Source organism: Parus major, chromosome 20 (assembly GCF_001522545.3).
Source record: "Parus major isolate Abel chromosome 20, Parus_major1.1, whole genome shotgun sequence".
NCBI lineage: Eukaryota > Metazoa > Chordata > Aves > Passeriformes > Paridae > Parus > Parus major.
Window position 1 is genome coordinate 6,001,831 of NC_031788.1, and position 25,564 is coordinate 6,027,394.

Consider the following 25,564-nt stretch of genomic DNA (forward strand, 5'->3'; position numbering starts at 1 on the left):
TCGCCATCGTCGTGCTCGGCTCCGCGCTCAAGGACAGCGACCTGGTGCCCGACACGCCGCTGCAGAACAAGCGCAACCCGCTCAACGTGTGAGGAGGGGCGCGGGGGTCGCGGCCGGAGCGGGAGGGACGGGCCGGGCCCGCTGCGCGGGAGAGGGCACCCGGAGCGGCTCTGAGGGCCGGGGGGGCCGGGCCGGCCCCGCTGGGCCTGGGCTTGGTGCTTCGGGGGATGGGATTGCCGCTTCCTGACTCAAAGGTTTCAGAATATCGCTACTTTCTGGCTCGGTCTTTATTGGAAGAGGGAGGAAGGAGGTTTTCTTTTTTTCCTTAACCTCGCCGATAATTCCTTGTAGTTGAGTAAACTGATTTCACTTTCTCTAGTAGGACTGGCAGGACCCGAGGGCATGGCCTGAAGCTGCGTCAGGGGACGGTTAGGTTGGATTTTAAGAAAATATTTCTTCATCGAGAGGATAGCTGAGCACTGGAACGGGCTCCCCAGAACAGTGGTGACAGAACCAAGGCTGACAGAGCTCAGCATTTTGACATTTTGACAGCATTTTGACAATATTCCCAGGCACATGGTGTGATCCTTGGGCTGTCCTGTGCAGGGCCAGGAGTTGGACTCCAGGATCCTTGTGGGTCCCTTCCAGCTCAGCAGATTCTGTGATAGTTACTGAGCTGATCTAAAACCCAACTAACTGAAGGAAATAAGTCTTTTAGCGTCTTTCCTAAAAGCAGAGTGGTTGTCATCCTTTTCTAGCACCTGGGCAATGATCTAACTGGCTTAGTCATTCTGTGAAACTAGTTTGAGCATTTTGAAGGCAGCAATGAGCTGGGCCAGAGGATGTGTGTCCTGCTAGAGGTCTGAAACTAAAATTGCTGTTTTCCTCTGTGACTTGGGGAACTTTGGACTTTACTGATTCAAATTTGTCATTTAGTGACGTGGGAAAGGAGCTGCTTTTAGTGTGGCTGAAAGAGCATTGACAGGAAACATTAAGAAATTGATATTACAGTAAAAGCATAGTTCAGTTCTCCCTTTTAAACAGAGGAAGGTGATCTGTACTGACAGTTCTTGAGGCAAGTATTTTTCCTTGCAAATTGCTTTCCTCCTGTGTTGTCAGCAGTAACCTTGGTATCCTTTTTTGCTTTTGAATAAAATGGGGAGTTTATTTTCAATTACTGTTTCATGGTAGCAGCTGTAGTTACCACACAGGCATCTTCTGTAAAAGAAGAAAAACAGACTTCTGTAAAATTAAAGAGTGAAGGAGGTTCTGCTGAAAATCCTGGGCAAGGCCCTGACAGGTTTGTTAGGGTCATAAGGAAGATGCAGAACTCTAGACTGGTTTGGCTTTGCCTTTGATGCTCAGGTGAGGATTAAATGATGACTGTGTGTGTCTGTCATAGCTCAGCCACAGAGCAGAATTCAGCTGTCTCGGTTTTCAAACTGGACTCTGGGTAACAAAGGGGCTGCACAATTCCCCTCTGCCATCAGCTGATAGGAAGCAAGCTCCATTGGAAGGTGCTGATGGGAGAAGCAAGATCCTGGACTGTGGCCACTTTAACTCATTAATAAATTCACTTACATGTGCTCCAGTTTAAGATTTGAAAAGAGAACAAGTTACACAATACTTCTGTTAAACAAGATATCAGCGTATCATCAGCTGGGTTTCAAGATTTTATGGGTATCACAGCAAAAGTTTTCAGGGCAGAGAGTGAATTTAGAGATGCAAGGATTTGTGTTTGGTAAAAGAAGGCTCTCATCAATTGAAAGGACAGTAAAGGAACAGACCCATAGTGCTTCTTCATTTATTTAGAAGGACATGAGAGAAAAAGCTTCGCAGGCTGATGAGGGGAAAGAGCCAGCCCTTCTGGCTGTCTTAAGAGATTGAGTTTGTGAAAGGCTTTGTATGGAAAGATAATTGAGATGGTGGAAGAGTCAGAGAAGGGGTTACTGTGGTCAGGGCGGCAAGCTAAAAATACATTCTTTGCAGCTGCATTTTGAGTAGGGCAGAGTTGAGCTGGCTTGTAGGGTAAAAGGGATTGCAAAATTGAACTGCAAGTCTGCTGCAATGAATGAGGGCTCTGGGTCCAGTCAAGGCTGCTGTGGGAACAGTACCTGCCTGAGGAAGTGTTCAGGTTTTGGGCTTGAGGGAAGTACAGGGGAGGGTTAAGATTGTAGCTAAGCTGTATTTTGAGGAGAGGGCACAAGTCTCTAATTTAGATGGTTCTGAACACTGACCTTGAGCACTTACTCTCCTGCTTACCCCACTGCTGTGGCATTTCACCCGTGCTCGTGTCTCCTTTGCCTTTCCTCTGGCAGATACTTTGTGAAGGTGGCCTGGGCTTGGACGCTGTGGCTGCTGCTGCCCTTCATCACCCTCACCACATACGAGTTGGCCCGGAGCAAGTTCCTGTACGGCCGCACCAAGAGTGCGCTGCTGGTGCTGCGGCGCCTGGGCGCGCTGCTGGTGGGCACGGCCGTGTGGTACCTGTGCACTGAGCTCTTCATCTACGTGGAGAACCTCACTGGGGAGTGCTCCCTGCAGGGCAAACCCGGCCAGCCCCCCCGGCTCTACGCCTCCAAGCGGGAGTGCCACCAGGACAGCGGCGTCTGGAACGGCTTCGACATCTCGGGGCACTGCTTCCTGCTCTCCTACTGTGCCATGATGATCCTGGAGGAGGTGGCTGTGCTGGAAGCACTGTCCATAGACCACAGCTCCAAGCTGCGGGTGGTGATCAACGTTCTGTTTGTTTCCCTGTGTTTCCTCACCATCATCTGGGTGTTCATGTTCCTCTGTACTGCCCTGTATTTCCATGACTTCAGCCAAAAGCTTCTCGGTGTGTTGATAGGTCTGTCAGCCTGGTATGGGACATACAGGTTTTGGTATTTAAAGCCCTTTTCTCCTGGACTACCTCTTCCAAATATACCTTTGAGTTCAAAGAAATACAGCTATAGCAGATAAAATAAGGTTTGAAATGTTTTGGATTTTGCTGTCAGTACTGGAGTAGTTGAATGTAGGAATGGTTACTGTATTTCCACTGTAAGGAACTAGGTGATGGGTTGGAGGAAACCAAATCTGTACTGGCCATTGGCTGGCAGGTGGTAATGAGGTTCTTCCCTGGGAGAAGAAAAAAAATCGGTTTTGGGAGAGGTCTGCTCTTGTTTAGGAGCTGACAACTGGGATTGTCAGCAAAGAAATCAGAAGCTGAATCTGTTTCTCTTACTAATAAAGGGAGAAGCAGACCCAAGGCTAAAAGAGGCCTTTGATCTTGAGGAGTGTGATTTATCTCAGTTAATTCTCCCTCTTCCTTATCGAATTATGTCAAGATACTGTGGATGATCCAAACCTCATGCTTTTTTTGTTGTTCCTATTTGTTCCTATGGCCTTATGGGAAAGCTCTAATAATCACAGTGCTGCTAAGCATTGCAAAAATACCAATTCTTGTGAAAGCAGTTCTGTTGTGAAACTGGAACATCTCATGTTCTCAAGTGTTAAAAACACTAACTTGCCAGAAATGCCTCATAGCTACCTGCACCTTCTGCAACAGAGAGTAAATCTGAAATGCAATGTCTTAGGCAGACTGTGACTCTAAATTCATGCCTGCCTCAGAAAAGGAAACTCTTGAAAAACAAGCCTTAACTTTCTCCTTAGGTGAAATAGATGTAATAATATTTCATCATTTTATTCTTGACACTAAAAAACCCAAACTCCTTTCTGTTTTGTTAAAAAGTCTAGTACGAGGATTGGGGTTTTAATTTTTAAAAAATCTAATCCATTGCACACTTGGCAACAACAAATTCATGTGGTTTATTCTTTCTTCTAGAACAACAGTGGAATTCTGGTGTTCTGAACAAGCTAGCTTATCCTGCTATTTCCTAAATAGTCTGCTTGATAATGAGTGAAATGCATTGTTTATCCTGGGAGCTGCAAAGCAGAGTGTGCTTGAAGCAATATTTATTCTTGCAATACCAATAAGCTATTTAATTTTGATTGCACAAAAAGCTGTGGCCACTTTGGATGTGGCTGGAAACCCACTACTGAATAAAACACTACTATTAGATAATGAATAAGGGTAAGGTGGGTTTGCTCATCATATCAGTCAGATGTTTAGCATAGTTTTTATCTCAAAAAGCTTTTTATGATTTCATAAAGGCTCATTCATGATGCAGTTGCATGAAGTGTGTTTGACAGCAGTGACAGGACAGCCTGGAAGGTCTGTGGGTCACCTCCACTGACCCCACAGTGAGGTCACTTGGACCACAAGGTGACTTTTTCTGGATACAGGGTACGATGCTCCATTGGTTAATCTTGGCACATTTTGCCATCTCAACCTCTCTCTTCCAGCAAGAGAATGGAAGCATTTGCAGTTCCTCCAGCAGTGTTAGTTCCATGCTGTGGCCTGCTTCTGAGGAGAGTGAAATTCACTGGAATTCCCACTGAATTCGGTGGCGAGTGGGAGTTGTGTGTCCTTAGAAAGAACAATTCACCTCTCAGAAAGAAGCTGTCCAGGGGGTTATGTATTTTCTGTCAAGCTCCTCTTGGTTTTGTATTAAATTGCCTTTTAAGCTGACTCTTTGAAAATTGCACTGAGTAACTCATATTGGGTTTAACTAAATTTGTTTAAACAATGCAAATTTATTTGCAGATACTCTTTTGATGTAATTTAAGCCTGCTCCCAAAAGAGCTAAGCTAGACCGCAAGCCACTCTCACCATGAAAAAAGATTATATACCCAGAAGGTTTTATGATTAATTTCATTAAGTTCCTATTTTAGGTTATCTTTATGTAACTTTGCTGTATAGACAAGCCCTTGGAACAGGAAATGCTGTTTACTTAAACCAACTGACTCGCTGAAATAATGTTCATTTTCACAAATGTTTTGTGCAATCACTGTGGATATTTCTATCCACTTTAACCAGTGTCATGCAGATTATTTTTTTAATGGTTATAATGTAGGATATGGTTATTCTCTTATTTAAACAATGAAAGAAAAACATTTGAAAACTTTATCAGTGTTTGTGTCTTTGAGAATCTGTTCCTGATATCTGTGAATATGCCATTGTTGCTCTTCACTTCCTTGGATGACCCAAATCCTTGGAGTTTGTGTGACTACTGAGATGTGTGATCAGACTGGCACTGAAAGTTCTGCACTGCTTGAAAGGGTTAACAGATCACAGGTTCTCAGGAGTGCAGGGTTTTAAAAAGAAACAAAACAAAAGCCATGGCTAAAGCAAGTTTCCCAACATGTGCCTGTTACACCAAGCAGTTGATTTTGTGGGCATGGGTTTGTTGTAGCAGAGGGAAAGCCTGATCCATTGAAATGTTTGGGAGAACTCCCATGGGCTGCAATAATGCTCAGGAGTTTGGAAATCTTGGGGTCTTTCTCAGTTACCCAGTCCTCTGCCTTGGGCCAGCTCCTGGCTCAGAAGGTTCCTTGTGCTCCAGACCTTTATTTGTGCATTTTGACTCTACTCCAGAGTAGGAATCTGCTTCCTTCTGCTTCATCTGGAGTCTTAAGGTTGCAAATTTCTTGTTCACATATTTGCCATCACATTTGTCTGACTTCCCTTTTCCTCCCAAATTTTATCAATAAAATAAAAATTGTAGCCTCTCCACAGGAGATTTGCAGCCAGAGAGAAACAGTGCTGGGAGCAGCTGGATTTGGTATCCTGTGCCAAAGGCACAAATCAGCTATCAACAGGTATTACTCGTTTCTTTCAAGTGTTGGGGTGGTTTGGTTTTTTTTTGATTTTTTGTGCATTAAAGTATTCCTGTTGTTCTCACAGAGCTATATTTCTGTCTGTAGAATCACCTAGGGAATTTTTAATGTCTCAAACATCTTACTAGCATATTTCAACGTCTGTCTGCTAATCTTTCACTGCCTGTTTTGTGGGCCCGTTTCACAGTTCTTTCACAGAAGCAGCATTTGGCCTGACTTTGTGGCCAAGGCAGCTCTTGGTGCCTTGAACATTCTCCTCTGCTGGGAACAGGTAGAGCAATGGGAAGAGAAACTGCCTTAGGATTTACTTCACTCTTCACTTACCTGGGACTCTTTCAAGTGTTGGCGTCACTGCAGGTGAGATCAGGCAAACAGGAAAGTTGAGGTCTTTCATAAGAGTCATGTGAGCAATTCAGACTTTAAACATGTCTGAACCCAGGGTTTGATTCTTCCTCCAAGTTTGTTCAAAGCAAACGTGAGCCATGAATGCTTCACTGGTGCTAAATGATATTCCTGGTTTCCCAATTTATTTGTGTGTGCTGAAACTTGGGTTGTGGGTGGCTGCAAAAAAAGAATTCTGTTTTCTGTTTTGGTGTGTGGCAATTGGTGACAGTGAGAAACACCCAGTTACGCCCTGGGGTGCACTTTTAATGGAAGAAACTGCTGTGGTATGTTAAACATTTTGGGAAATCAGTCTTCAGTTCTGAACACAAGTCTATGGTCACTTCATGAAATAGTATCTTCATTTTTCCACTGTAGCTTAATGGCCCACAAACCAGGACACTTAAAGCAGTTCCCTGCAGCTTCTCTGCAATCGGCCTTTGCCAGCTCTCTGATCACCTTGTGTTATCATCTCCTTTTGCTCAGAAACCTGCTTCCTGGGATTATTTCTTTTCATAGCTTCATCTCTCCTCCTGGAGCACAGATTAGTAATAAATGCTCTTCACCTCTGCTGGATGTGTGCTCTCTCTCAGTATTTTGCCTTCCCTTTTTTGAGGTATTTTGCAAAGCTTAAGATGAAAATAATTAATACACAAGAAGAGTGTTGTGACTCTGAACTGACATTTAACTGTTGTTAAACAGAGCTGCTCTCACTGTACTGGTGGGAAACCTGGAGAAAAGCACATGGTTTATTCATTGAAGCAGAACTGCACCTGATGTGCTTGAGCTCAGGAGAGGAAAAAGGTGATGTGACAGCAGAGCTCGATGCATTAGGAGAGTTACTTTTGTCCTCTTGGGGACCGAGTGCTCACTTCAGTGGAGGGTACTTTCACCCAGGTTCTTAGCAGGAAATAATAAATTTGGATATGAGTGCCGTAGTGCTTAAATGAAGTACGGAATGAGAGCATAAAGTTTAAAAGCTGAAAAAGCAGACAGAAATGGCTATCAAGATTGAGTGCAGTCCATGAAATCTCTTGCAATTATGTAATTGTAATACTTAGTCTGAAAGGTTATTTATTTTTAAATTACCCCCTGTCCATCACAAAACAAAAGACAATGCCCTGTGCTTGTAACAAGCCAAATAACACTAAAAGATTACTAAATGATGACTTTAGCAGCCTTTTGGGAGGGTTGGATATCACAGAAAGCAGCACCTGGAAAAATGTCCTTTCCCTGTTGTGCTCTTCCTGACAGTGTGTGCAGTGGCAGGAGATCTGTGTCAGAACTGAGGATCTCCCCAGTGGTGGGGGCTGAAGAAAGGAAAATGTGCAACAGGAATAAATGCAAACCATTGCTTTTCTTCTCACATCTCCTCAGCCTTTTCCCATGCCCAGTCCGGGTTCATCTCGCAGGTCTGGGCTGAGTATTCCCTGAGGCACGGTTGATGTCAGAGCAGGAGCTGGGCATATCCTCAGTGTAAATATCAGCTCTCCTGAAATGCCTTCCCCAGATCCTGCCCTGCCTGCAGAGCCTTCCCATCTCATGGGACTGTGCCGGGAGGGCACGTGTGGTGTGACCGTATCCGTGACAGCCTTAACGTCGTGATCGTGGCTGAGGCAAATTCAGCTAAAGAACAGCCGACTGTCATGGAAAAAGCCATGCAAAAGGGGTGGAAAATAAGGATGATGCTCAGCCCACAGAGCCTGCTGGCCTTATACAGATGTGTGGATTGTTGTTCCCACACCGAGCAGGATTGTGCTGCAGGGAATGGCACCCTGGGCCTGCCCTCTGCAGCTTTTGCAGGAGTGAGCACGGATCTGCTGTGGGTTTGGCCCAGAACCACTCCAGACCACAGCTCTGGTGGTGCTTCAGCTTTGTCATAGCCTGACCTGATTCAATTTTTAGAAGAATGGGAGTGATAGAGGTTTGAAGTTTTTAAGAATATATGTATTTTTTCTTTTGATTGCCATAGTTTAGTTAGGAGGAAAAAAAATGTGCCAGTGATTTTTTGGTTTATGTTGTTTACTGGGGAATTTCTTGGTTGTTTTCAGAGGTTTTGTTGGATTTTTTTTTTCCTTGTGGCCAAGAAAAAAAACCAAAACTATTGCAGTTGTGTAGTGCTTGGATCCAAGGACACAGAATGGAAAGAAATTGCTTCTGGTAAGCAAAAATAGGAGAATGTTCAGGAGGCTGGTGGTGGAGTGACATGACCTTGTGATGTAGAGAGTGTGTGCGAATACTTAACTATGTAGGATACTTGGTTCTGTGTCAAGAACTGCCTGCAGCATTACACAGCACCCTCAAACCTGGTTACACTCTGTTCTGATTGCAAAGTAGCTTTATTTGGATAACTCTCCTGGAGCTAAAAAGGATTTAGGTCGCAGGAGAGATGAGGTGCTGGTAGGAAAGAGCTGAGGAGGGAGGCAATGCAAGTAGGGAGATGGATGGTGTTATTTTTAAAGGAATGTTTTAGAAGTCATTGATTTGTGCTGTTTTTGTTAAGAGGTTTTTAGCAAGATTCCATCTCCTTCCTTTCTCAGCAGTTCTTCCTCAGACAGGGGGAACAGGAGGTGATGTGTTCACTGATGCAGAACCTGACAGCCCAGGGACTCCTGACAGCAGGAATGTCTCTGGAGATGGTCATGCATTGCCTGCTGTCTGTGACAGGAGAGTGACACCAGGGAGTCCAGGACAGAGCAAAGGGTAGGACAGCAGAGACGGGTAAAGAAAAAAAGGGGCTGAAAGTAGATCACTGTGCAGAGGGAGCAAAAAGGAAGAAAAAATACTGTGAGCTCCTGAGGAGTGGGTGGAGGTTGGCATTTTGCTTACTGAAGCTTTTCAGCACCAAAGTGACATGGAAATGGAAATAATCTCCTCTCTGCAGGTAGAACCTGGCCAGCAGCACAGCACACAGGTATTGCTGCAGTGATGGACACCCATGTTCTGACAGAGCAATTCTTCATCCTCATTATTTATGGCAGAGCTGCTATTCCTTCTTCCACTGAGAGCTGCTCAGTGAAAGCTGTTTTCTCTCTGTTTAATCCTCTAGAGGAAAGCAAGTTAAAGGAGAATGAAAGACAACGATAGTGAAATGTCCTTTGGGCACATTTGGGGATCTGCACCAGGGGAAAACCAGGAAATTTGTTTGTCATGAATGTGCTTTATCAGAGAATCCAAGTTCCAGTGTGTTTTTATTACTGCTTATAACTTTAGATTCAGTAGAAATGGCTGGGTCTGAAACACCTGCATTTTGGCCACTGAGGCCATGCTTTGGGAAATCTTTCAGGCATACAAAATCTGTTCCTGTTCACTACATACACAGATGTTTTCACTCTCATTTCACACCTGTGGGGTTGACCTTTTCCCTGGGCACTGCTGCTGAACTGGGGACTTTGTTCTGACCCACCACAGAAGAAGGAGCTTTTCTACAGACTTGTGTAGCAAGAGAAGCTTTGCTGTGAATAGAAATTGCCCTTTTATCCTCAGCTGTGCCACAGATAATTGCAAGTTTGGGGTTATAACAGTTAGCTCTTAAATTGTACATTATTTCCTGTTTCTTTGGGCTTTTAGATGTTAATCTTAGATTATCATATTTTATATTATCCCTAGCCACCTCAAAATACTATATTCATATTTTCCCACATTATTTTAATCCCATATATCTTTCAGCAACCAGAGGGATTTAGTTGCTGCCATTGCCTGCATGGTGGATCCAGTCTGGGTGGTTTTGGCTTTGATCCTAATGATTGCAGTGAATGCCACCAAACACAACCCGATGTTAAATATTTTCACCAGCTTTAATGGTTTGTGTTTGGTGTTATGTGGGGAAATCCTTCATTTACTTCCACAGCAGAAAGGAAGGAAGGAGCAGCTCTAACACCATCCCTCTTCCCTCTGTCACCTGGATTCTGAAATTGCAGTCGGGTGGTAAGGATGGGTTTTATTAATTCAAAAACAGAGGAGCACTTGGCAAATAATTTCTGACAGGGCCACCAAATGGTCACTAGATATTCTCAGGCAGCTCTTGATCTCGGTTTCTTTGGCAAGTTGTGAGAGGCTCTGCGATGTGTTCCCTGTCCTCTGGCCAGCTTGGTGCTGAAATCCTTTATTCTTCATGGAGAGGTCTTCTCCATCCCTTGCCAAGCAAAGGAGAATGCTGCCAGCCAGCACTAAGGCTGACATGTACATTTACAGTTTTCATAATCGAGTCTTTTGAGCAAATCCTGTAGGAGTAAAAAGATTTTAGAAACTGTAGCTCTGCAAATGTGACCACTGGGAGCTTGTTAAACAGGAGGCTTGGGAGGCAGGAGGGAGAGACTGTGTCATGAAGCTGCATCTCAGGGGTGCTTGGACTTGATATAAAGCCCCTGATTTTCATCCCTCTGATAATTAGAAGTTCCACACCTCAGCACAGATACAGATTTTAAAGCACTGAGGTGCTGTAAAGCACATTTGTCTCTACAACGCAGGGATTTCAAAGGATGAAAATTTGCTTGGGTAAATAAGTACATCTAGAGTAAAGGAGAACCCTGGCTGAGGTTGGATCAGGCACACAGGAGTGTTTGGTGCAAGATGCAGCAGCAGCCATTCCCTCTTGTCTAAAATATAAAATAGCACCTCTGAGGTGCCTCGCCTTCCAGCCTTTCCCCTTGGGCACTGCTGTTACCCCACACCTTGCTGAGAGTAAAGCATAAAGTCCTGGAGTGAGAAAACAGATTTTTGCCATCATTTTCACATTTCTGTGTGCAGAACATGCCCTGGGCAGTGAATGTTGGGCCAGTGCCTGGCTCATGGCCAGGTTGTGCAGTGGGCTCCCCTTTGCAGTGGAACTGGAGCAGAAAAGGTCTGATGAGAGCAGCTGGAGCAAGAGCAACTTTTTCTGGTGACAGCCTGTAATCACCACAGGGCTGCTTACAGCAACGGGCTAATCTGGATTGATTGGGGCTCTGACATTCGTTCCAGGGATCTCACACATCAATCCAGCCTCAGCCTGCCACAGTAATTGTCTTTTTATCACTCTCACCGATTGCTTTTCCCTGGAGCAAAGTCCTGGTACTTTTTCATTACCAGCACAGGAAAACAAGGCTTAGTGACAGGGAGTGGCACCAATTTTTTATTTTTTAAATTTTTATTAAAAATTGGTCCAGAACAAAGGCTTATTATTGACTATTTCTAGCTGAGAACCTGTGCAAAATCCACCACTACAGCATCAGTGGCTTCTCAGCAGCCCACAGCACAACACAGTTCTTGTCCATGCCTTGTTCCAGCTGCTGGATCTGCCTGGCTTCCTTGTAACAGCTGCATTTTAAGTGTGCTCCTAACAAAACACACACCTATTTTCTCCAGTGTTTAGAGGTCTGATTTGCTCCATGACTTTAAATTTATTCTGTGGTTTAAAATACAAAAATAATAAAATTAAGGAGCAAAGTAACCAGCAGCACTCTTGCTAAGCAGCTTCCTTCTGCCTCATTCATGGACTGAAATCCTAGGAATGGAGGAAGTATTTCCTCTCCTTCCCTCTGGGTTTCCTGGCCTTGTAACCCATTAATATTCCTTTCTATACATGGTGTGTGCATTTCATCAGCTTTTGGAGATCACTGGGGAATGTGAGTGTAGGACCACAAACAAAGGGAAAAGGGTGAAACCCTGGTAAGGGTTTCATGTTGGTGTATCTTTATAAATCTTTCTGGGGGGTTTAGCACCAGCTAATTGACCAAAGAGAGGATGACCCATAATTGATGTTCTCACACCTTTCAGATTCAGCAAAAGGGAAAAGCTCAGGGCACCCTCCTGCCTCCCTCTTCAAAAAGAAGGAAAATAACTGTTTTTTCTGAAGTCACCCATTCCACCAAGCAAATACTGAATGCATTTGGGAGAGCCTGGAAAGCCAGAGTGCTGACAGAAATTAGTGTTTGGAAGAGGAATACATATAATTTCCATGCAAGTTTTATACCAGTGCAGTACATGAGCCAAAGCACAAACCACCTGCACATCCCACTGCCCTCGGGCATGCTTTGCATTAGGACCAGAAGGATGTGGAACACATTTAGAGATGCCAAGCCATTACTCCTCCCATATGGTTTATTGAGGATCTCAGTTTCCAAAGCATGAGTAGCAGTGAGGCCCATTATTCTTTCCAGCATGCAAAAGGCACAAGAAAGTCATCAATGTGATTCTGTGCAAAGTGTCCCTAAGAAAACACACAGCGAGGAAATGACAGAAAAGAGCCCCCAATGGAAGAATGCCAAAGCGCCTTCAGGAAAGTGCTGAAAAGTTCTGAAAATGGTTGTACTTTTTCAGAGTCCAGATATGCTCAGTTGGTGAAAGATGCTTTGCAAATCCGTGAAAGAAAACTCAAGAGACAGAGCCAAAAGGCTTAAAACAATAATCTCCTTCATGTGCCAGAATTCAGGATGAAAGTCAAAATGATTTGTCTCAAGAAAAAAGTGTGGCAGTTAAAGACAGACATTAAATTCTTTAAAAAAAAAGCCCACCAAAACCAGACGTAGAAAGTGGATACATTCTAAGAGCAGCTCAATAAAAAATATTCCTTTTAATGAAAATAATTTCTTAAATGGATACTTGAAGAACAGAAATCCACCTTGACTGTGACCATCTACTGCACCCTGCTCCCAGGAAAACCTCCAAGCACGACAACACAACGCCTTCTAGAAGAAGAAAGTCCCCACTACCTGCATGTGTGAAATGTGAACAATTTGGAAACACAAACGCACAGGACCAAGTATCCAAGTCCCATTAGTCAACTTGGGTGTCGGGAAGCCTCCTGGGATTCCTGTCTCTCCCACTGGAGCTGGCTGGTGCTGGAGGCAGTGCCACTTCCCGCTGGGCACGGCTGAGCCCGTGAACCCTTGAGCCTCTTGCTGGAGTTGAATACTTAAACCTAAAAAAGGCATTTACAAGTTGACGCTTTGTTGTTGTTGTTTTCTTATTTCCTTGCAGTATAGGTTTCTACTTCTAGACTATGGAATGTTACATTAAACAATATAATTATTCATTACCTTGCTTCAAATTTCATTACAGTTACTGAGGCTTCATCATAATTTCACACAGCACAGAGACACCAAACTAAACACCGAGCAGTCAGCACTAGATGTATTTTTTCTTTAAGTACCAATAAGCAAAATATCCCATTCCCCCCAGAGATCCCATTAGGAAGGAGGCTCCAAGGAAGGAGGGAGGTTTCCGCTTGACCAGCCTGAAGGCATTGGGTACCACTGCAGACAGGAGCGTGGTGTGTATGTCTCCCAAAACTTTCCTGAAGGCGAAGCGTTTCTGTATCCTGTCAAAGAAGGACTGTAGGTTAGGTCTGCTGCCATCTTCCCAGTATTTCTTAGAGAGTCCCAGAAACTTGAGGCGGTGCAGGGTGGCTCCTAACAAGACATCGGCCAAAGTAAAGACGCACCCGCAGAGCCAAAGTTCACACTTCTGCCCTGGAGAGAGAAGAGACACAGCAAAGGTAAGAATCCCTAGGGTGGGCACCTAAAATCTTGCTCAAAAAGTCCACGTGGGCAGGAGCGTTAGATCTGGGGTGTTTTTTCCCAGCTCTTTGGTGGGCCAGGAGCTCAGAGCCCATCACCAGGTTACATGATGGAGGGTATGGGGGTGCCAAAAGCTGGGAATGTGAGATGATAATTTATAGCCCATGTGAATATACAAATTACAGGCTGCAAAGTGGCTCTGCTGCCTCTCCCCCAAGTTAAGAGCAGCAGGACATGGCATGGAGGTCCCTGGAAAAGAGCCCTCTGCTCCCCTTGAAGGAAGATGCCGTGTAGTGACCCCTTCCACTGTGTCAGTGGTGGGGAGAGCAGCAGTGTCTGCCCTTGGCCGCACCAGGAGCTGTTTCAGGAGTGTCACGTCAACTTGGCCTATTTTAGGGATGTGAGAAATCCTCAGGAATCAAAACCATTTGCTGGATGGCCTGGCTGCTCTCTCTTGTGTGCTGCTGGGGAGGTTCTGCCTTTGTTCTCTCTCCTGTACCCGGGACCCTGCTCCAGGACACCAAAACCAGCAGCACACCTGTGCCAAGAGCCAGGCTTTTGGGGAGCCAGAGCTCAGTGGGAGTGCAGGACACAGAGAAAGACACCAAAGGGTGAACAGCCCCTGATAATGGGTGATCCTGGAAATAACACCACTAGAGAGACATCCAAAAATAAACCAAGCTGCTGTTAGGCTGGAAAAAGCAGTTTCAGGCCAGGATATTGTTAAGCACTCCCTCAGTGCCTTTTGAATACTGAGGAGCTGGGCTTGAATGGAGCTGAGGGAGATGAAAGAAGGTGCAGGTAAAGAACATCAGAAGGGACACAAAAATCCACCCTCAGTCAGCTTTGCTCCAGATTCCTAGTTCTGGGGCTCTTCATTGTCCTATGGTGATCGTGTCAGGAAAGAGAAGAGAGGCTCTGGTACAGCACCCAGTGCAGGCACTGCTGCTGCAGGGCTGCCTGCAGGACTAGGCTGGGGCAATTATGGGTAATTAGCAACCCTCATTTGTAGTTGCTTGGCAGCCTGCCTAATCCTTCGGGAGGCACTGCCCAAGTGGACAGATTGCCTGTGCCTAATTAGTCAATAAATATTTTCAGTGACTAATGACTTGTAGGGGTGCTGCAGCCAGAGCTTCTTGGGTGTGGTGGGGACCTTGTGGGTGCTCAGAGGTGAGGGGAGCAGGGCTGGGGCAGCTGCCTGACTTCAGGCACTGCTGCAGGTGAAGGAGAAAGCACATGTGAGGATGGTGACTGTGGGAGAGAGCTGTGATCCTCTGCTGAGGTCTGGACCCCGATGTGGGCTACTCCAGCCCCTTGCAACCCCTGCCCAGCACCGAGTGGGGTAGAAACACAGGGAAAAGCGACTCTTCCCATTTGCTTCCACAGCAGCCCCAGCTTGGATCAGGCTGTCCCAGCTGAATGGGGTGCCTGTGGCAGGGGTCTGCTGGTGCTCCTGCAGCACCTCCCACCCTCCTCCCGCCTGCCTCGCCGCCAGCCTGGGCTGCGTGGGAGTAGAGCTGCAGCACTGCAGCTCCTGGGAAGTTGCCAAAGTGGTTCTCATGCCCACTGCTGAGATCCTGACCAGGCCACGGGCACGGTGTGGGAGTTTGGGGTTCTGGAGCAGAGGGCAGGAGTGCCACGCAAGGACTGAAGGCATTGGAGCACCTGGGTGCTGGCAACAGCAGCAGCAGCAGCGATTCCTCTGCTCCAGGCACCTGGGATGTCCTCCCAGGGTACCTCATTAGGCTGAATTCTGCTGTCCCAGCCTTCACACCCATTAATGAGGGTGTTTGAGGAAATTAGGGCAAGGCAGGATGCCACTGTGAACACTTCAGGGCTCCTGGTAAATCCCCACCTGATGCCCTACAAGGCCCAACCTTGGCACCTCCGAGGACCCTCCAGCGTGGCCCTGAGAGTGATGCACGGCTCCCCAGGGCCAGGGCTGGCCCCGAGGGCAGGGGCAGCTGTGATCCCCTGATTAACTGTGCCTGGGCTCTGCTCTGGCACCGTGGTGCTGGCAGCTGGCAGCCCTCCCATGGCCAGTGTTCTGAGCCCTGCCAGCAGTGGGGAATAGAGGAGGGAGGACGGCGTCATCCAGGGGTGATGGCAGGACAAGCACTGCCCAGCTGTGCCCAGGCACTCCTGACTGCCAGGGCTGCTCAGGGCAGGCTCCCAGCACTGGGTATTTGATGTCAGGGATGGCTGGTGTCCCTCTCTCCCACTTGCTGCCGTGTGACGCAGGTTCTATAAGGGCTCTCCCCTCCAGGGCCCCTCAAATTCCTGGGTTTCGCTGCCCATGCTCCCCTGGGATGTGCCACAGCCTGGTGACATGAGGAGGCTTGGCTGTGGCACATGTCCCCATCTCTGCACTTTCAGCAGCCAGTGCTCCTCATGGTGCAAGTGCCTGGGGCCGGCCTGCTCCTTCCTAAACCAGACTGAGCATCCATCACTGTTCACCCCTTGCTGGGGTAGAGGGCACCTGCCATCACCCTCTGGTGACTTTGGGGCTCTCAAAGAGCACCCATGAGGACAGGAGTCCTGCTATCCCCTGTGGCAAGGGCTGGTTTGCCAGAGGTTAGTAAGACCATGGCTGCAACAACATCAGTGTACCCAAAACCAGGAGAGCCCAGTGGCAACTCCAGACCCACCAGTGGTTGCTCCACAGGAGTTGTTCATCAGATACAAAGCTTTTGGCTGTTTCTGGTGTTGCACCTCAGCCTCATGTGGGAAAACACCCCATAAACACAGCCCAGTGCCTACCTTGGTACTCCAATTTCCTTTTCTCCAGCTCAGCCTCAATCTGGTCTAGCACCATCCCAAGTTCTCCAAGGATCTTCTTCAAGTAATTTACATTATCGTGCTCCAGGATCTTGGCCTGGGTGGAGAGCAGGGTTAGAATGGGGAATAAATGGATGCAGGGACACAAAGCAGCAGGTGCCCATGACAGGTCTGTGGGTCATGTTTCCCCAGCACCAGGGACGTGTGTGGCTTTGACCCACTCACCATGAGCTTCTTCTGCTTGGAGAGGTAAGGCTCAGATAGCTGTGGCTCCTCTTCATGGTCCAGCTTCATCAGATCCGTGGTGGCGTTAGCTAAATGTCCTGGGGGGAGACAGACAGAGAGGCTGGGGTGACCAGAGTCTGACAGCAAAGCACCTCATCCTCAGTCAAAATATTGCTGCAGCACCAAGAAACAACTGCAGCTCCATCCCCAGCAGGCTGAACCTTTGGGACATCTGAGCTGGCTGCCCACACCCGGGTGTACATTCAGAGCAGTGGGGCTGGGAGGGGCATGGGGACAGTGCTCCCTCCTGGGTGGAGCTGTCCCACCCTGGCTCAGTGTTTGGGGATGCAATTCCATGGTGTGGAGCCCATCATGAGCATGGAAGAGATGCTCACCCTTCTGCCTCTCTGGGCATAGGGAGGATGGGAAGGGCTTTGTGCAAGGGAGCTAAAGGAAAGGAGCAGAGTGAAAGGAAGAATGGAATCCTAGAGGCAGAGTAGCACCTAAGGGATAGCATGAATTACCCGAAGTTGGGCTAATGTCTTCCTGCCAGGGACCATCTGTCTTTCCCCTCCTTGTTCCCTCCGACAAGGGAGGCCTTGGCTCTGCCAGTGTGCTGGTGAAGGAGGTGCCAGGGCTGGCTGGGGTGGGAGCCAGCAGCAGGCTGTGCACTGCCATAAAATGCTGAAATTCCCTGTTTTCTGCCATGAGCTTGTGCTTGCTAAGGCTGCCAACCAGCTCTCTTGGGGCTGCAACTCAGATGGAAACCTGGATATCATCCTGATTTCATTCCCCTTGGGAGAGCCTGGAACCTTGGTTCACCCTCTCCTTGGGACACAACTACATCAATTTCCCTTGGCACCCACTGCAACTGAGCCATTGCCTGAGTGCAGAAGATGTGCTGGGGAGGAAGGACACCATCAGCCCATGGACCTGCTTGTACCTCTCCAACAGCTTGAGGAAAATGTGTCCAGAGAGCTCAGCAGAGTGCTGGGGAGGTGATGTGAGGCGGGTGGGGGCTGAAGCACATCACACCCCCCTTTGGAGAAGGGATGGGCTCTGGCCTACATCAGCCAGGATTTGGGGGTGGAGGTGACACTTGGTGACATGGGGAAAGCTGTGATGAGTGTCAGCAGAGGCAGGGCAGACCACAAGCTACACCTCAGGAGCTGCTTATTTCTCTTTGTGCACAAGTGCATCCCTCCTCAGCAGGACCATCTGGGACCCAGGCAACCGAAGGGATGGGGCTGGGAACAGTGTTTCCTACAGCCTCAGCTGGAGCCTAAAGGAAGGGAGAGACCTGGGACATGCCAATACCCTCCCGACAAGGTCGCTTTTCTGGCGAGGAATTCTCTCCAGGAGCAATCCCTGCCATTGAGTTATATTAAGCATCGTCAATGTTTCATGAGCACTTGAAGGTCAGGTACACAGACTTATGCCGATTCATCCACTGCCTGCAACTCAATCTGGCTGCACTCTCCCGCCTTTGCCCTTAGAGTTATTGGAGGGAGAGGGGCAAATTCCTGTGCCCCAGAAAGAGCTGAGGAGAAGCTGGCATGGCCCGTGGGAGCAAGGACACCCCCTGAGTTAGGAAGTCTCTCTAGGATGCCTGCAATTCCCAGGTCAGCTGTGCTTTGCCATTTCCCAGCTCTGTCCCTGCCTGCTTTGGTGGAAAGGGGAGATGAGCAGGAGCAGGGTGGCTGGCTGGGCTGTGGAGCCTAAAGGAGCCGGGGAGCCCTGGGCAGCCCCACCGGGAAGGCGACTTACTGCGGATCTCAGTGGTGGCGTACTTTGGGATCATGGAGTCGGTGGTGAGCTCGGGGTGCAGGATGCAGCCGTGTGTGTAGGCGTCCATGGGCAGCGAGTCCAGCAGCTCCCGGTACTGCAGCACCCGCGAGTGCAGCAGGCTGCCCGGCTCGGGGATCAGCTGGGGCACGTTCTCTGCAGGACAAAGGCACAGGTGTGAGCAGCTCCTGGGACGGCTCAAGAGCTCCATAGCGGCGCATCAGCCTGCTCTGGACAGCAGTGTGCAATCTGCTGACATAGCAGGGCTGGCTGAGACAGAGCATTCACTCAGGTCTGTCATGCTCTGCCTCTCCCTCCCCGCTGCCCATCCCAGCCAGCCCATGCCCCGAGATGGGCAAACCCACAGGAGCACAGGGAAGTGTGTGGATGTCATTACCCAGCCCCACAGCCCTCGTGTTCCCTGGGCTCAGTGCAGCCAGCCCTGAGTCCCCACAGCCTCTGAATTTGTACACTGTAACTTCACATCTCTTAGAATGGGAGAAAAATCTTCCTGGTCTGCAGAAAAGAGCTAATTTGAGAGGATTTGAGTTTAGGATCTCCTGAGTTATATATTCTTTACTCCAATGACACTGAAGTATCCCATTCTCCTGGGTTTCCTTGAAAATCCCAAAAATGGGCTATGTGAGTAGATGACCAAAGGAGCCCAGTGTATTTTCCCTCAATGCTCAGCCAGTGTCTCAGCTGCAGGAACATCTCTTGCCCTGGCTGGCTCTGCTCCTCCCTGCCTAGCTGGGTTTTATTCACTTTCCATGGGTGGCAGTTTGCATTCCTTTTATTACACTTTCTGCTCAAAATAAATGGCAGATGACACCAGAAGAAGAGAAACATTGCTCTTGTCTCCCCCAAGTTTTTTAACTCTCCCAGTTTTTTAAGGGATCATAAATGTTTATAGTGTCTGCAGAGAGCAGCTCAGGTGAGTAAATCCACCACCAGGACTCTCTGTCCTGTCTGCAGCACTGGGCTCTCCGCGTGCCGGTGTCTCCACCTGAGTTAGGTCATGTTGGCAGAAGGACTTTGGCAGATGTGACCAGTGCAGCCCTTTGTTTCAGGGCCTGAAGTGAGAGCTGTGCTCTGCCCAGCCCTGCAGGGCTGGCAGGAGCTGGGCTGCAGGCATGGCAGTGCCCACCTGGCAGGGATCTTGCCTTGCCACTATCGTGCCCATGGCTGGATGAGAGCCAGGCACATTTTGGTACCTCCTGTACTGGAAATCCCCCCATGGCCCTGACCCAGAGTGTCCCTGCTGGAAGGTTCCACAAAGGTGTTCCCACGGATAGGCATCAGTGTAACTGTCCTCTGAGCAAAGAGGGGTTTTGGTGGCTCCTCCCTGCCATGGGCTCCAGCTCCTCAAGTGGGGATTTTCCACCTGAGAAAAGTGACCAGATGAATGAAACAATAACTGACCTATAGCTTGTGTTCTCCTTCCCCAGGGCTCCTGGCCAGCACCCAGCGGGCTGGGGCTGGGAACAGCACATCCAGAGGGACTGTCCCACCCCGCAGGAAGATGGAGCAACCACAATGAAATAGCGGCGTGCTGGCCAGCAGCCCACAACCTTCAGCATTGTCCAGGGAGGATTTTTATTGGGATGGCTTGATTTGCCTTTACATGCCACAGCAGCCTGCACACAAGTGTTGCTGTTGCACTCTATGGCTGTGCAAGGGGATGCAGACCTTGGAGGACACTCTTGCCTGGAAGAAATATTGCCCTGGTCAACTCCTCAGTGGTTTCTGGGCACTGCTGGGCAGCGTCCTAGTGAGAAGCACCCTCAAATGTGGCTTATTGGCACTCTTCACTGCTATTTTGGGGGAAGGAAAACATTTCTCCACACACCACCCTTTACTGATAGCTGGTCCCCAGTGTGTGTAAGCAGCTGATAAAGGCTGTGCTCTTAGCCCAGGGGAAAACGCAGCTCAGTAAAAATACCTTGTAAAGGCCTTTTCACACTCTACATATTTTTGCAAGGTGGCTGATTCCCCCTCAGATCCTAAACCCAAGATCAGCGCTGCCACATCCTGGTAATGCTTTTGGCAGCTGCTTTGCTGAGTGATAGGATGGAGCAGAGCATGGAGCAGGGAGTGATGCTCTGGGCCCTCTTTCCTGGAGCTTCCCCTCTCCATTTCTCAGCAAAAAGGTAAGAAATTGCACCTGGCTGGAAAATCTCAACAATAGGAGTTTCCCAGTGCTCAGACAGCTCTGTGTCCCCCTCCTGCTGGGGACAGCCTGTTGTCACATATGTCAGACCACCTGCCCTTCACAGAGACCAGCTGAAGTGGTGCAGGGACTGACACTCCCTGATGTCCCTTGGTGCTGGGGCTGCTGCCAGGCAGGAAAGCAGCTGCCATTCCCTAGGACCTGCTGCTGGTGTGGGGTTGTCTGTCAGGACATTCCCCATCCCTGCTGCCCCACTGGTGAGCGAGCTGTGAGCCTCCCCGGAGCAGCAGCACAGTGGCGGGGCCGGGAGAGGACAGCAGCTGAGCTGGCAAGGCGCCCTTGCTTCGGGAGCTATTTTGAGATGTTTTTGATGTCTCTGTTGCAAGGGGATGGATGCTGGGGAGAACATCGTGATGGCAAAGCCCGAGATCCCTGCTCAGCTTTGAAGGCTGCCCAGTGGGTGTCCCGGCCCAGCAGCCCCCAGGACTGGGGGAATGAGGGTGAAGATGTGAGATGCCAGGGTGCTGCTGAGCAAAGCTGACTTGGAGCTCTGTCTCAGCATCCCAGTGTGCCAGGCCTGCGGCCCTGCTCCAGGGGAAATATCCCTGCTCTGGGGAGCCAGATTCCCTCTCCTGGCTGTCCCTTCCTCTGGGTTTGTGTCACATCATGCTCCCGTGGTCCTCAGCACCACTAGCTGGTTTTGACTTTAAAGAGGCTGTGTCCTCTGAGGCACAGCAGCAGCAGGGACAGCAGGGTCCCCTGCCCATGGCCCAGGAATGCTTGAGGAAGCAGGGAGAGGGGCAGCAGCACATGGCTTAAACCCATCTTCTCTCAGCAGAGGCCCTTACGGCCCCTTTATTCATTTATCCAGGGCCAAAGCACAAATGTGCCTAAAGTCAGAAGTGTTCCCATGGGCTGTGCCCCAGTGGGGACTCAGGTGAAATGCCACCATGCACCATAGGGACTGAGAGAAATTGTCTGATTTGGAAGCGTGACTTCCAGGACAGAAAAAGAGGAACTCAGCTTTCACACCCCTCAAAGCCCTCCAGCAGGGGATTTCTGCTGGAAATTCTTCAGTTTCATGGGAAAACATAGAAGTCTGGGGAGGGCCGGTGGCTTGCTGATCTTCTAGGATAAAGATGAAACTTTAAAGGAAAAAGTGGATTTGTTTAGCAAACAGAATCTGGACCAGACACAAATTTCCTCTGAGGCACAGCCCAGCCTTACATTACCTCCCGTGAAGTTCTTCTCCATGTAGTCGATGATCTGGTTGTAGTCGCTGATGATGTTGTCCCTGTGGATGATGACGGGCACCTCCTCGCCCAGGTTGAGCCGCATGAACCAGGGCTCCTTGTGCTCCATCAGGGGCATGCTGACATCCCTCTCCTCGCAGGGCAGCCCCTTCTCTGCGATCACCAACCGCACCTGGGCAAAGGCCGGGGAGAAAGGGCTCAGCCCACCCACTGAGCTGCTCTCCAGTCCCCCCTACCCCATTACACCCCCAGACCCTTCCCTAAAACTTAAACATATGCCAGGGTCACGTGCTGGCCCTGAGAGAAGCCAGGCAGCTGGTGCCATGGAACAGCTGCAAAATCCAGGCAGCCACGAAAGAATCTGTTTTCCTGGCAAAGAGTTGGTACCCAAACCCTTCCTGTCTTCTCAGAATCATGGGCCATCCTCCCTGGTCCTGGTGGCCTGTGTGACAGGCAGAGGAGCTGGAGGGCTGAGAGCCAATCCCTCAGCAGTGGGTGGAGGGAGGCAGGGGCTCTCAGCTGGGGGAGAATGAGTGATGCTGCTGTGGATCCCAGCATAGCCCAGCACATACCTGAGGAAGAAAAGGAGGAGGAAGAGGAAGAGGAGGAAGCAGAGGCTGCAGCAATGAGTCCTGCTGTCTGGCTGAAGGAGACCTGGCTGCTGACTCAGGTATGTCCCACTCTCAGGAGTGCTGGACTCTGGCTTTACCAGCACATTTTGAGCAGGTGAAGGCTCTGTTCTATGGGAAGTTCCAGGCAGCCCCTGTGACCCTGCACAGCGTTCCTCCTCCTCCTCCATGCTGACATTATCTTGAGGGCATCACCCAGCACCTTCACACCTCTCATGTCAAACCTGCTGCCTCCCCCTTCCCCTGCCCTCCTGGGCCTGCCAGCAGCACTGTGGGGGTGGCACCCACACATCTCAGGGGTGGGAAAGGTGAATCCAGCCTTGTAGAGGGGCAGGAGGAGGCAGGAATGAGGCTGGATGTGGGACACCATCACAATCCCCATCCCAGTCGCCAGCCCTCAGGGCTGATCCTGCTGCTCTGCTCTGTGTGTGAGATTGTGTTGAACATGCACTCAGAGATGGCATTTTAGGCTTCTGGGTTATAAAACCTGACTATTATGAACTAAGTATGTCAAACACGAAAAAAAAAAAAAAGCCCACGGGGGATGTGAGAAAGCCAGAACCACTGAATGAGGGAAAAGTACTTGTTTTCATCCAACTAACAGCAGCTAAATATACAATTTAACATATATAAGCATTTCTGTGAGTACTTCAGAGTTCCCGGGGAATTAGTCATTAATTATTCACAGGACTGGCAAGTTATTTTTTTTCTTTTAAAGTCAAACAACAGAAAGCCTGGGCTCCTCAACTGCAACTCGCTCCTGGCCTTTTCCTCCCAGCTGATAAATAAACCTCAGCCAGTACCACCTGGGGTATCCAGCCCCAGGCTCCCTGCGCTTCCCTGTTCTGCTGTCGGGAGCTGAAGGCCTGGCAGGAGGCAGCTGCTGGGCAGGAGGCAGGTACCCCAGTGCCTGAGGGCAAGGGGAGCCCCTGCCAGCTCCCCAGAGGGGGATCCCGGACAGGGGAGACGAAACATTCCCGGGGAATTCCGCGGGGAGCCGGGCACCAGCATCCCCCGCCAGTGCGGATCCCGACCGAGCCCGTCAGTCCCGTGCTGCCGGCGGTGCCGACCATGTGCAGGCACTCTCTGCTGCATTGGGCATCCTCCCTCCTTTGTGTGTGCACGCAGGAGCGGGCACCTCTGCCCCGGCCTTCCCGAGGGGCTGCGGAGCTCGGGGAGGCCCTGGCTCCGGGAACTTGGTGTTCTCCACCCACCCCTCCAACAGCCCCTTCTCCATATGGCAGTAAGGGCTTAGGAATGCGGGGGGTTTGGGGCCGGGGGAGAAGGCTGGCTTTGCTACACAGCTGCTGTGCTGCGAAATGAGCATTTACTATGGTCTGGAAAAAGGGATTTCTTGCTGGGGCACCCCGGGAATGGAATATCCAGGGCACTGCTGCAGTGTGAGGTGAATCATCGCTGCGTGCTGGGGTCCGGGATGCTCTCCTGGGCACCAGCCTGGCTCGGGGCTGCCTCTCCTCTGGCAGCAGCAGCAGCAGGGTGGTCCCGGGGCCCGGCTCTGCCTTTGTCTGCGCTCCCGGCCACGCCAGTGCGGGGCTGGCAGCGAGCACAAAAGCCGAGGCGGCTCCCGGTGCGAGCCGTGATCCCAAAGCAAAGGCGAGATTTGTCCCCCCATCCTCATCCCCGTGCCCATCCCCTCCCCGAGCAGATGCTGTTAAAAGGTACAAAGATCTGCCTGGCCTCTGCTGCCCCGGGCAGCCACGGGGCTGAGCCCCTCGCTCTCCCCCGAGCGCCTCCATCCTCCCGAGGCAAAGGGATGCCCTGGGAACTGGAGGTGATTCTCGCCCGGGAGTCCGGCCGAGCGATTGTTTTCTTTACCTTTTGCGAGCTGAAAGACTGGGTCCAGTGGTACAAAACCAATCTGTCCTGGGATTTGAGAGCGGGGTCCGTCGGGTCGTGATTTTCCTCGCCCTCCGTGGATTTCCCCGCGTTGTTCTCCAGCGCCGAGATGGGCCACCAGCTGCAGTTGGTGGGAGTAACATTATTGGGAGTCGCCATGACAGCGAGCGAGCGAGCGGGAGAGGCTCGGGGAGCGAGCGGCGCTAGCCCAGCATCACATGGGCTCCTGCCAGCCCATCGCTCCGGCTCCCCGGCCGGGGTGGGCAGCGCGGGGCGGTGGGCTCGGGGTCACGGCAGAGGCTGCTGCCGGCTCCGCCGGGGCTGGGGCTGGGGCTGGGCTCGCAGCCCGTCCCCGCTCGTGGCGGGGCTCCCACGGAAACGTGCAGGCATCGCTTCAATAGAGGAGGCAGCAGCGGAGGCTCCTGCCCGCCTGCCAGCTCGGCAATCCGGGGCAGCTCCAACCCCTGCGGCTCCTGAAGAACATTTTTCAGCAGAGATTAAGATTTTTTATTTTTTTTTTTTTACTTATTTAGATATGGCGGATGTGTAATAAATAGCCACGGTGATGGACACTGGCTTTAAAATGCCTAGAAGGTGTCCTGCCTGCTTTGCAACCTTCACTAAAAGAAGGAGCCTGAACCTCTTTAAAGGTATTCAATTACTTTTGGAGAGCACAAATTAATTTCTGCCTATTGGGTGTTATGTAGCCCATACAGGGGCAGAGCCCAGGAGCCTTTGGTGTGTACCAGAGCCAGGGATGCCTGCCCTAGCTGGACAAAGTAGGCACAGCTGGGGGTCACTTCCAGAATCAGCAAGGTGTGTCACAATTCCAAAGGGGCCAGGAGACTTGGAGAGCACTGGGGATTCTGGAGCTGCTGCCCTATGAGCATCACCCAGAGGTTTGCAGGTACAGATGTGTAGGCAGCTGAACACAGTGAACTGGACATCTGGACTTGTGCTTTATGACACTTGGCTTTGTCATGCCCCATTTCCAGCAATCTGGGTGCCTGGAGATATTTTCCCACCCTTGAAACTATTGCCAGTGCCAGGGGATAAAGCCAGTCTGGCTGGGGGTGTTGTAGGGACAGGTTCTGGTGAGGATTGGGACAGGCTGTGCAGGCACAGGGAGCCAGCCTGTGTCTCAGGGCTGTGTGGGGCTCTCAGTGTGAACCACTGGGGCTGGTGAGGGTAGAAACAGGAAGGATTGGAAGAGCTGCTTCAAGTGGGGAAACTGAGGCATGCTTTACCCAGGAGCACTGGAAGGGAGCA

The 25,564-nt window shown here is 49.9% G+C and overlaps 2 protein-coding genes across 2 annotated transcripts; one reads left to right on the forward strand and one right to left on the reverse strand.

Moving 5' to 3' along the window:
• Window positions 1-2: 2 nt before the first annotated feature.
• Window positions 3-5,008, forward strand: FITM2 (fat storage inducing transmembrane protein 2; the record flags this gene model as incomplete). Its single annotated transcript, XM_015647130.1, has 2 exons — window positions 3-88; window positions 2,319-5,008. Coding segments are annotated over 2 exons (729 nt in total), but the record flags the coding sequence as incomplete, so codon positions are not given.
• Window positions 5,009-12,152: 7,144 nt separating this feature from the next.
• Window positions 12,153-24,719, reverse strand: GDAP1L1 (ganglioside induced differentiation associated protein 1 like 1). Its single transcript, XM_015647815.3, has 6 exons — window positions 24,275-24,719; window positions 21,789-21,981; window positions 18,369-18,542; window positions 16,602-16,699; window positions 16,359-16,473; window positions 12,153-13,550 (listed from the first exon to the last, which is right to left on the reverse strand). Exons 1-6 carry the CDS (start codon window positions 24,452-24,454, stop codon window positions 13,207-13,209), a joined length of 1,104 nt encoding a protein of 367 aa, XP_015503301.1. The 5' UTR covers window positions 24,455-24,719; the 3' UTR covers window positions 12,153-13,206.
• Window positions 24,720-25,564: the final 845 nt, after the last annotated feature.

What these genes read in the sequence shown, in the direction of transcription:
- GDAP1L1 (XM_015647815.3), bottom strand. Translation starts at nt 24,454, where the DNA reads ATGGCGACTCCCAATAATGTTACTCCCACCAACTGCAGCTGGTGGCCC. An exon ending in CGCCACCACTGAGATCCGCA is followed by an intron (nt 16,700 to 18,368) that starts GTAAGTCGCCTT and finishes GTCTCCCCCCAG; the next exon opens with GACATTTAGCTAACGCCACC. An exon ending in AAGGAAATTGGAGTACCAAG is followed by an intron (nt 13,551 to 16,358) that starts GTAGGCACTGGG and finishes TTCTCTCTCCAG; the next exon opens with GGCAGAAGTGTGAACTTTGG.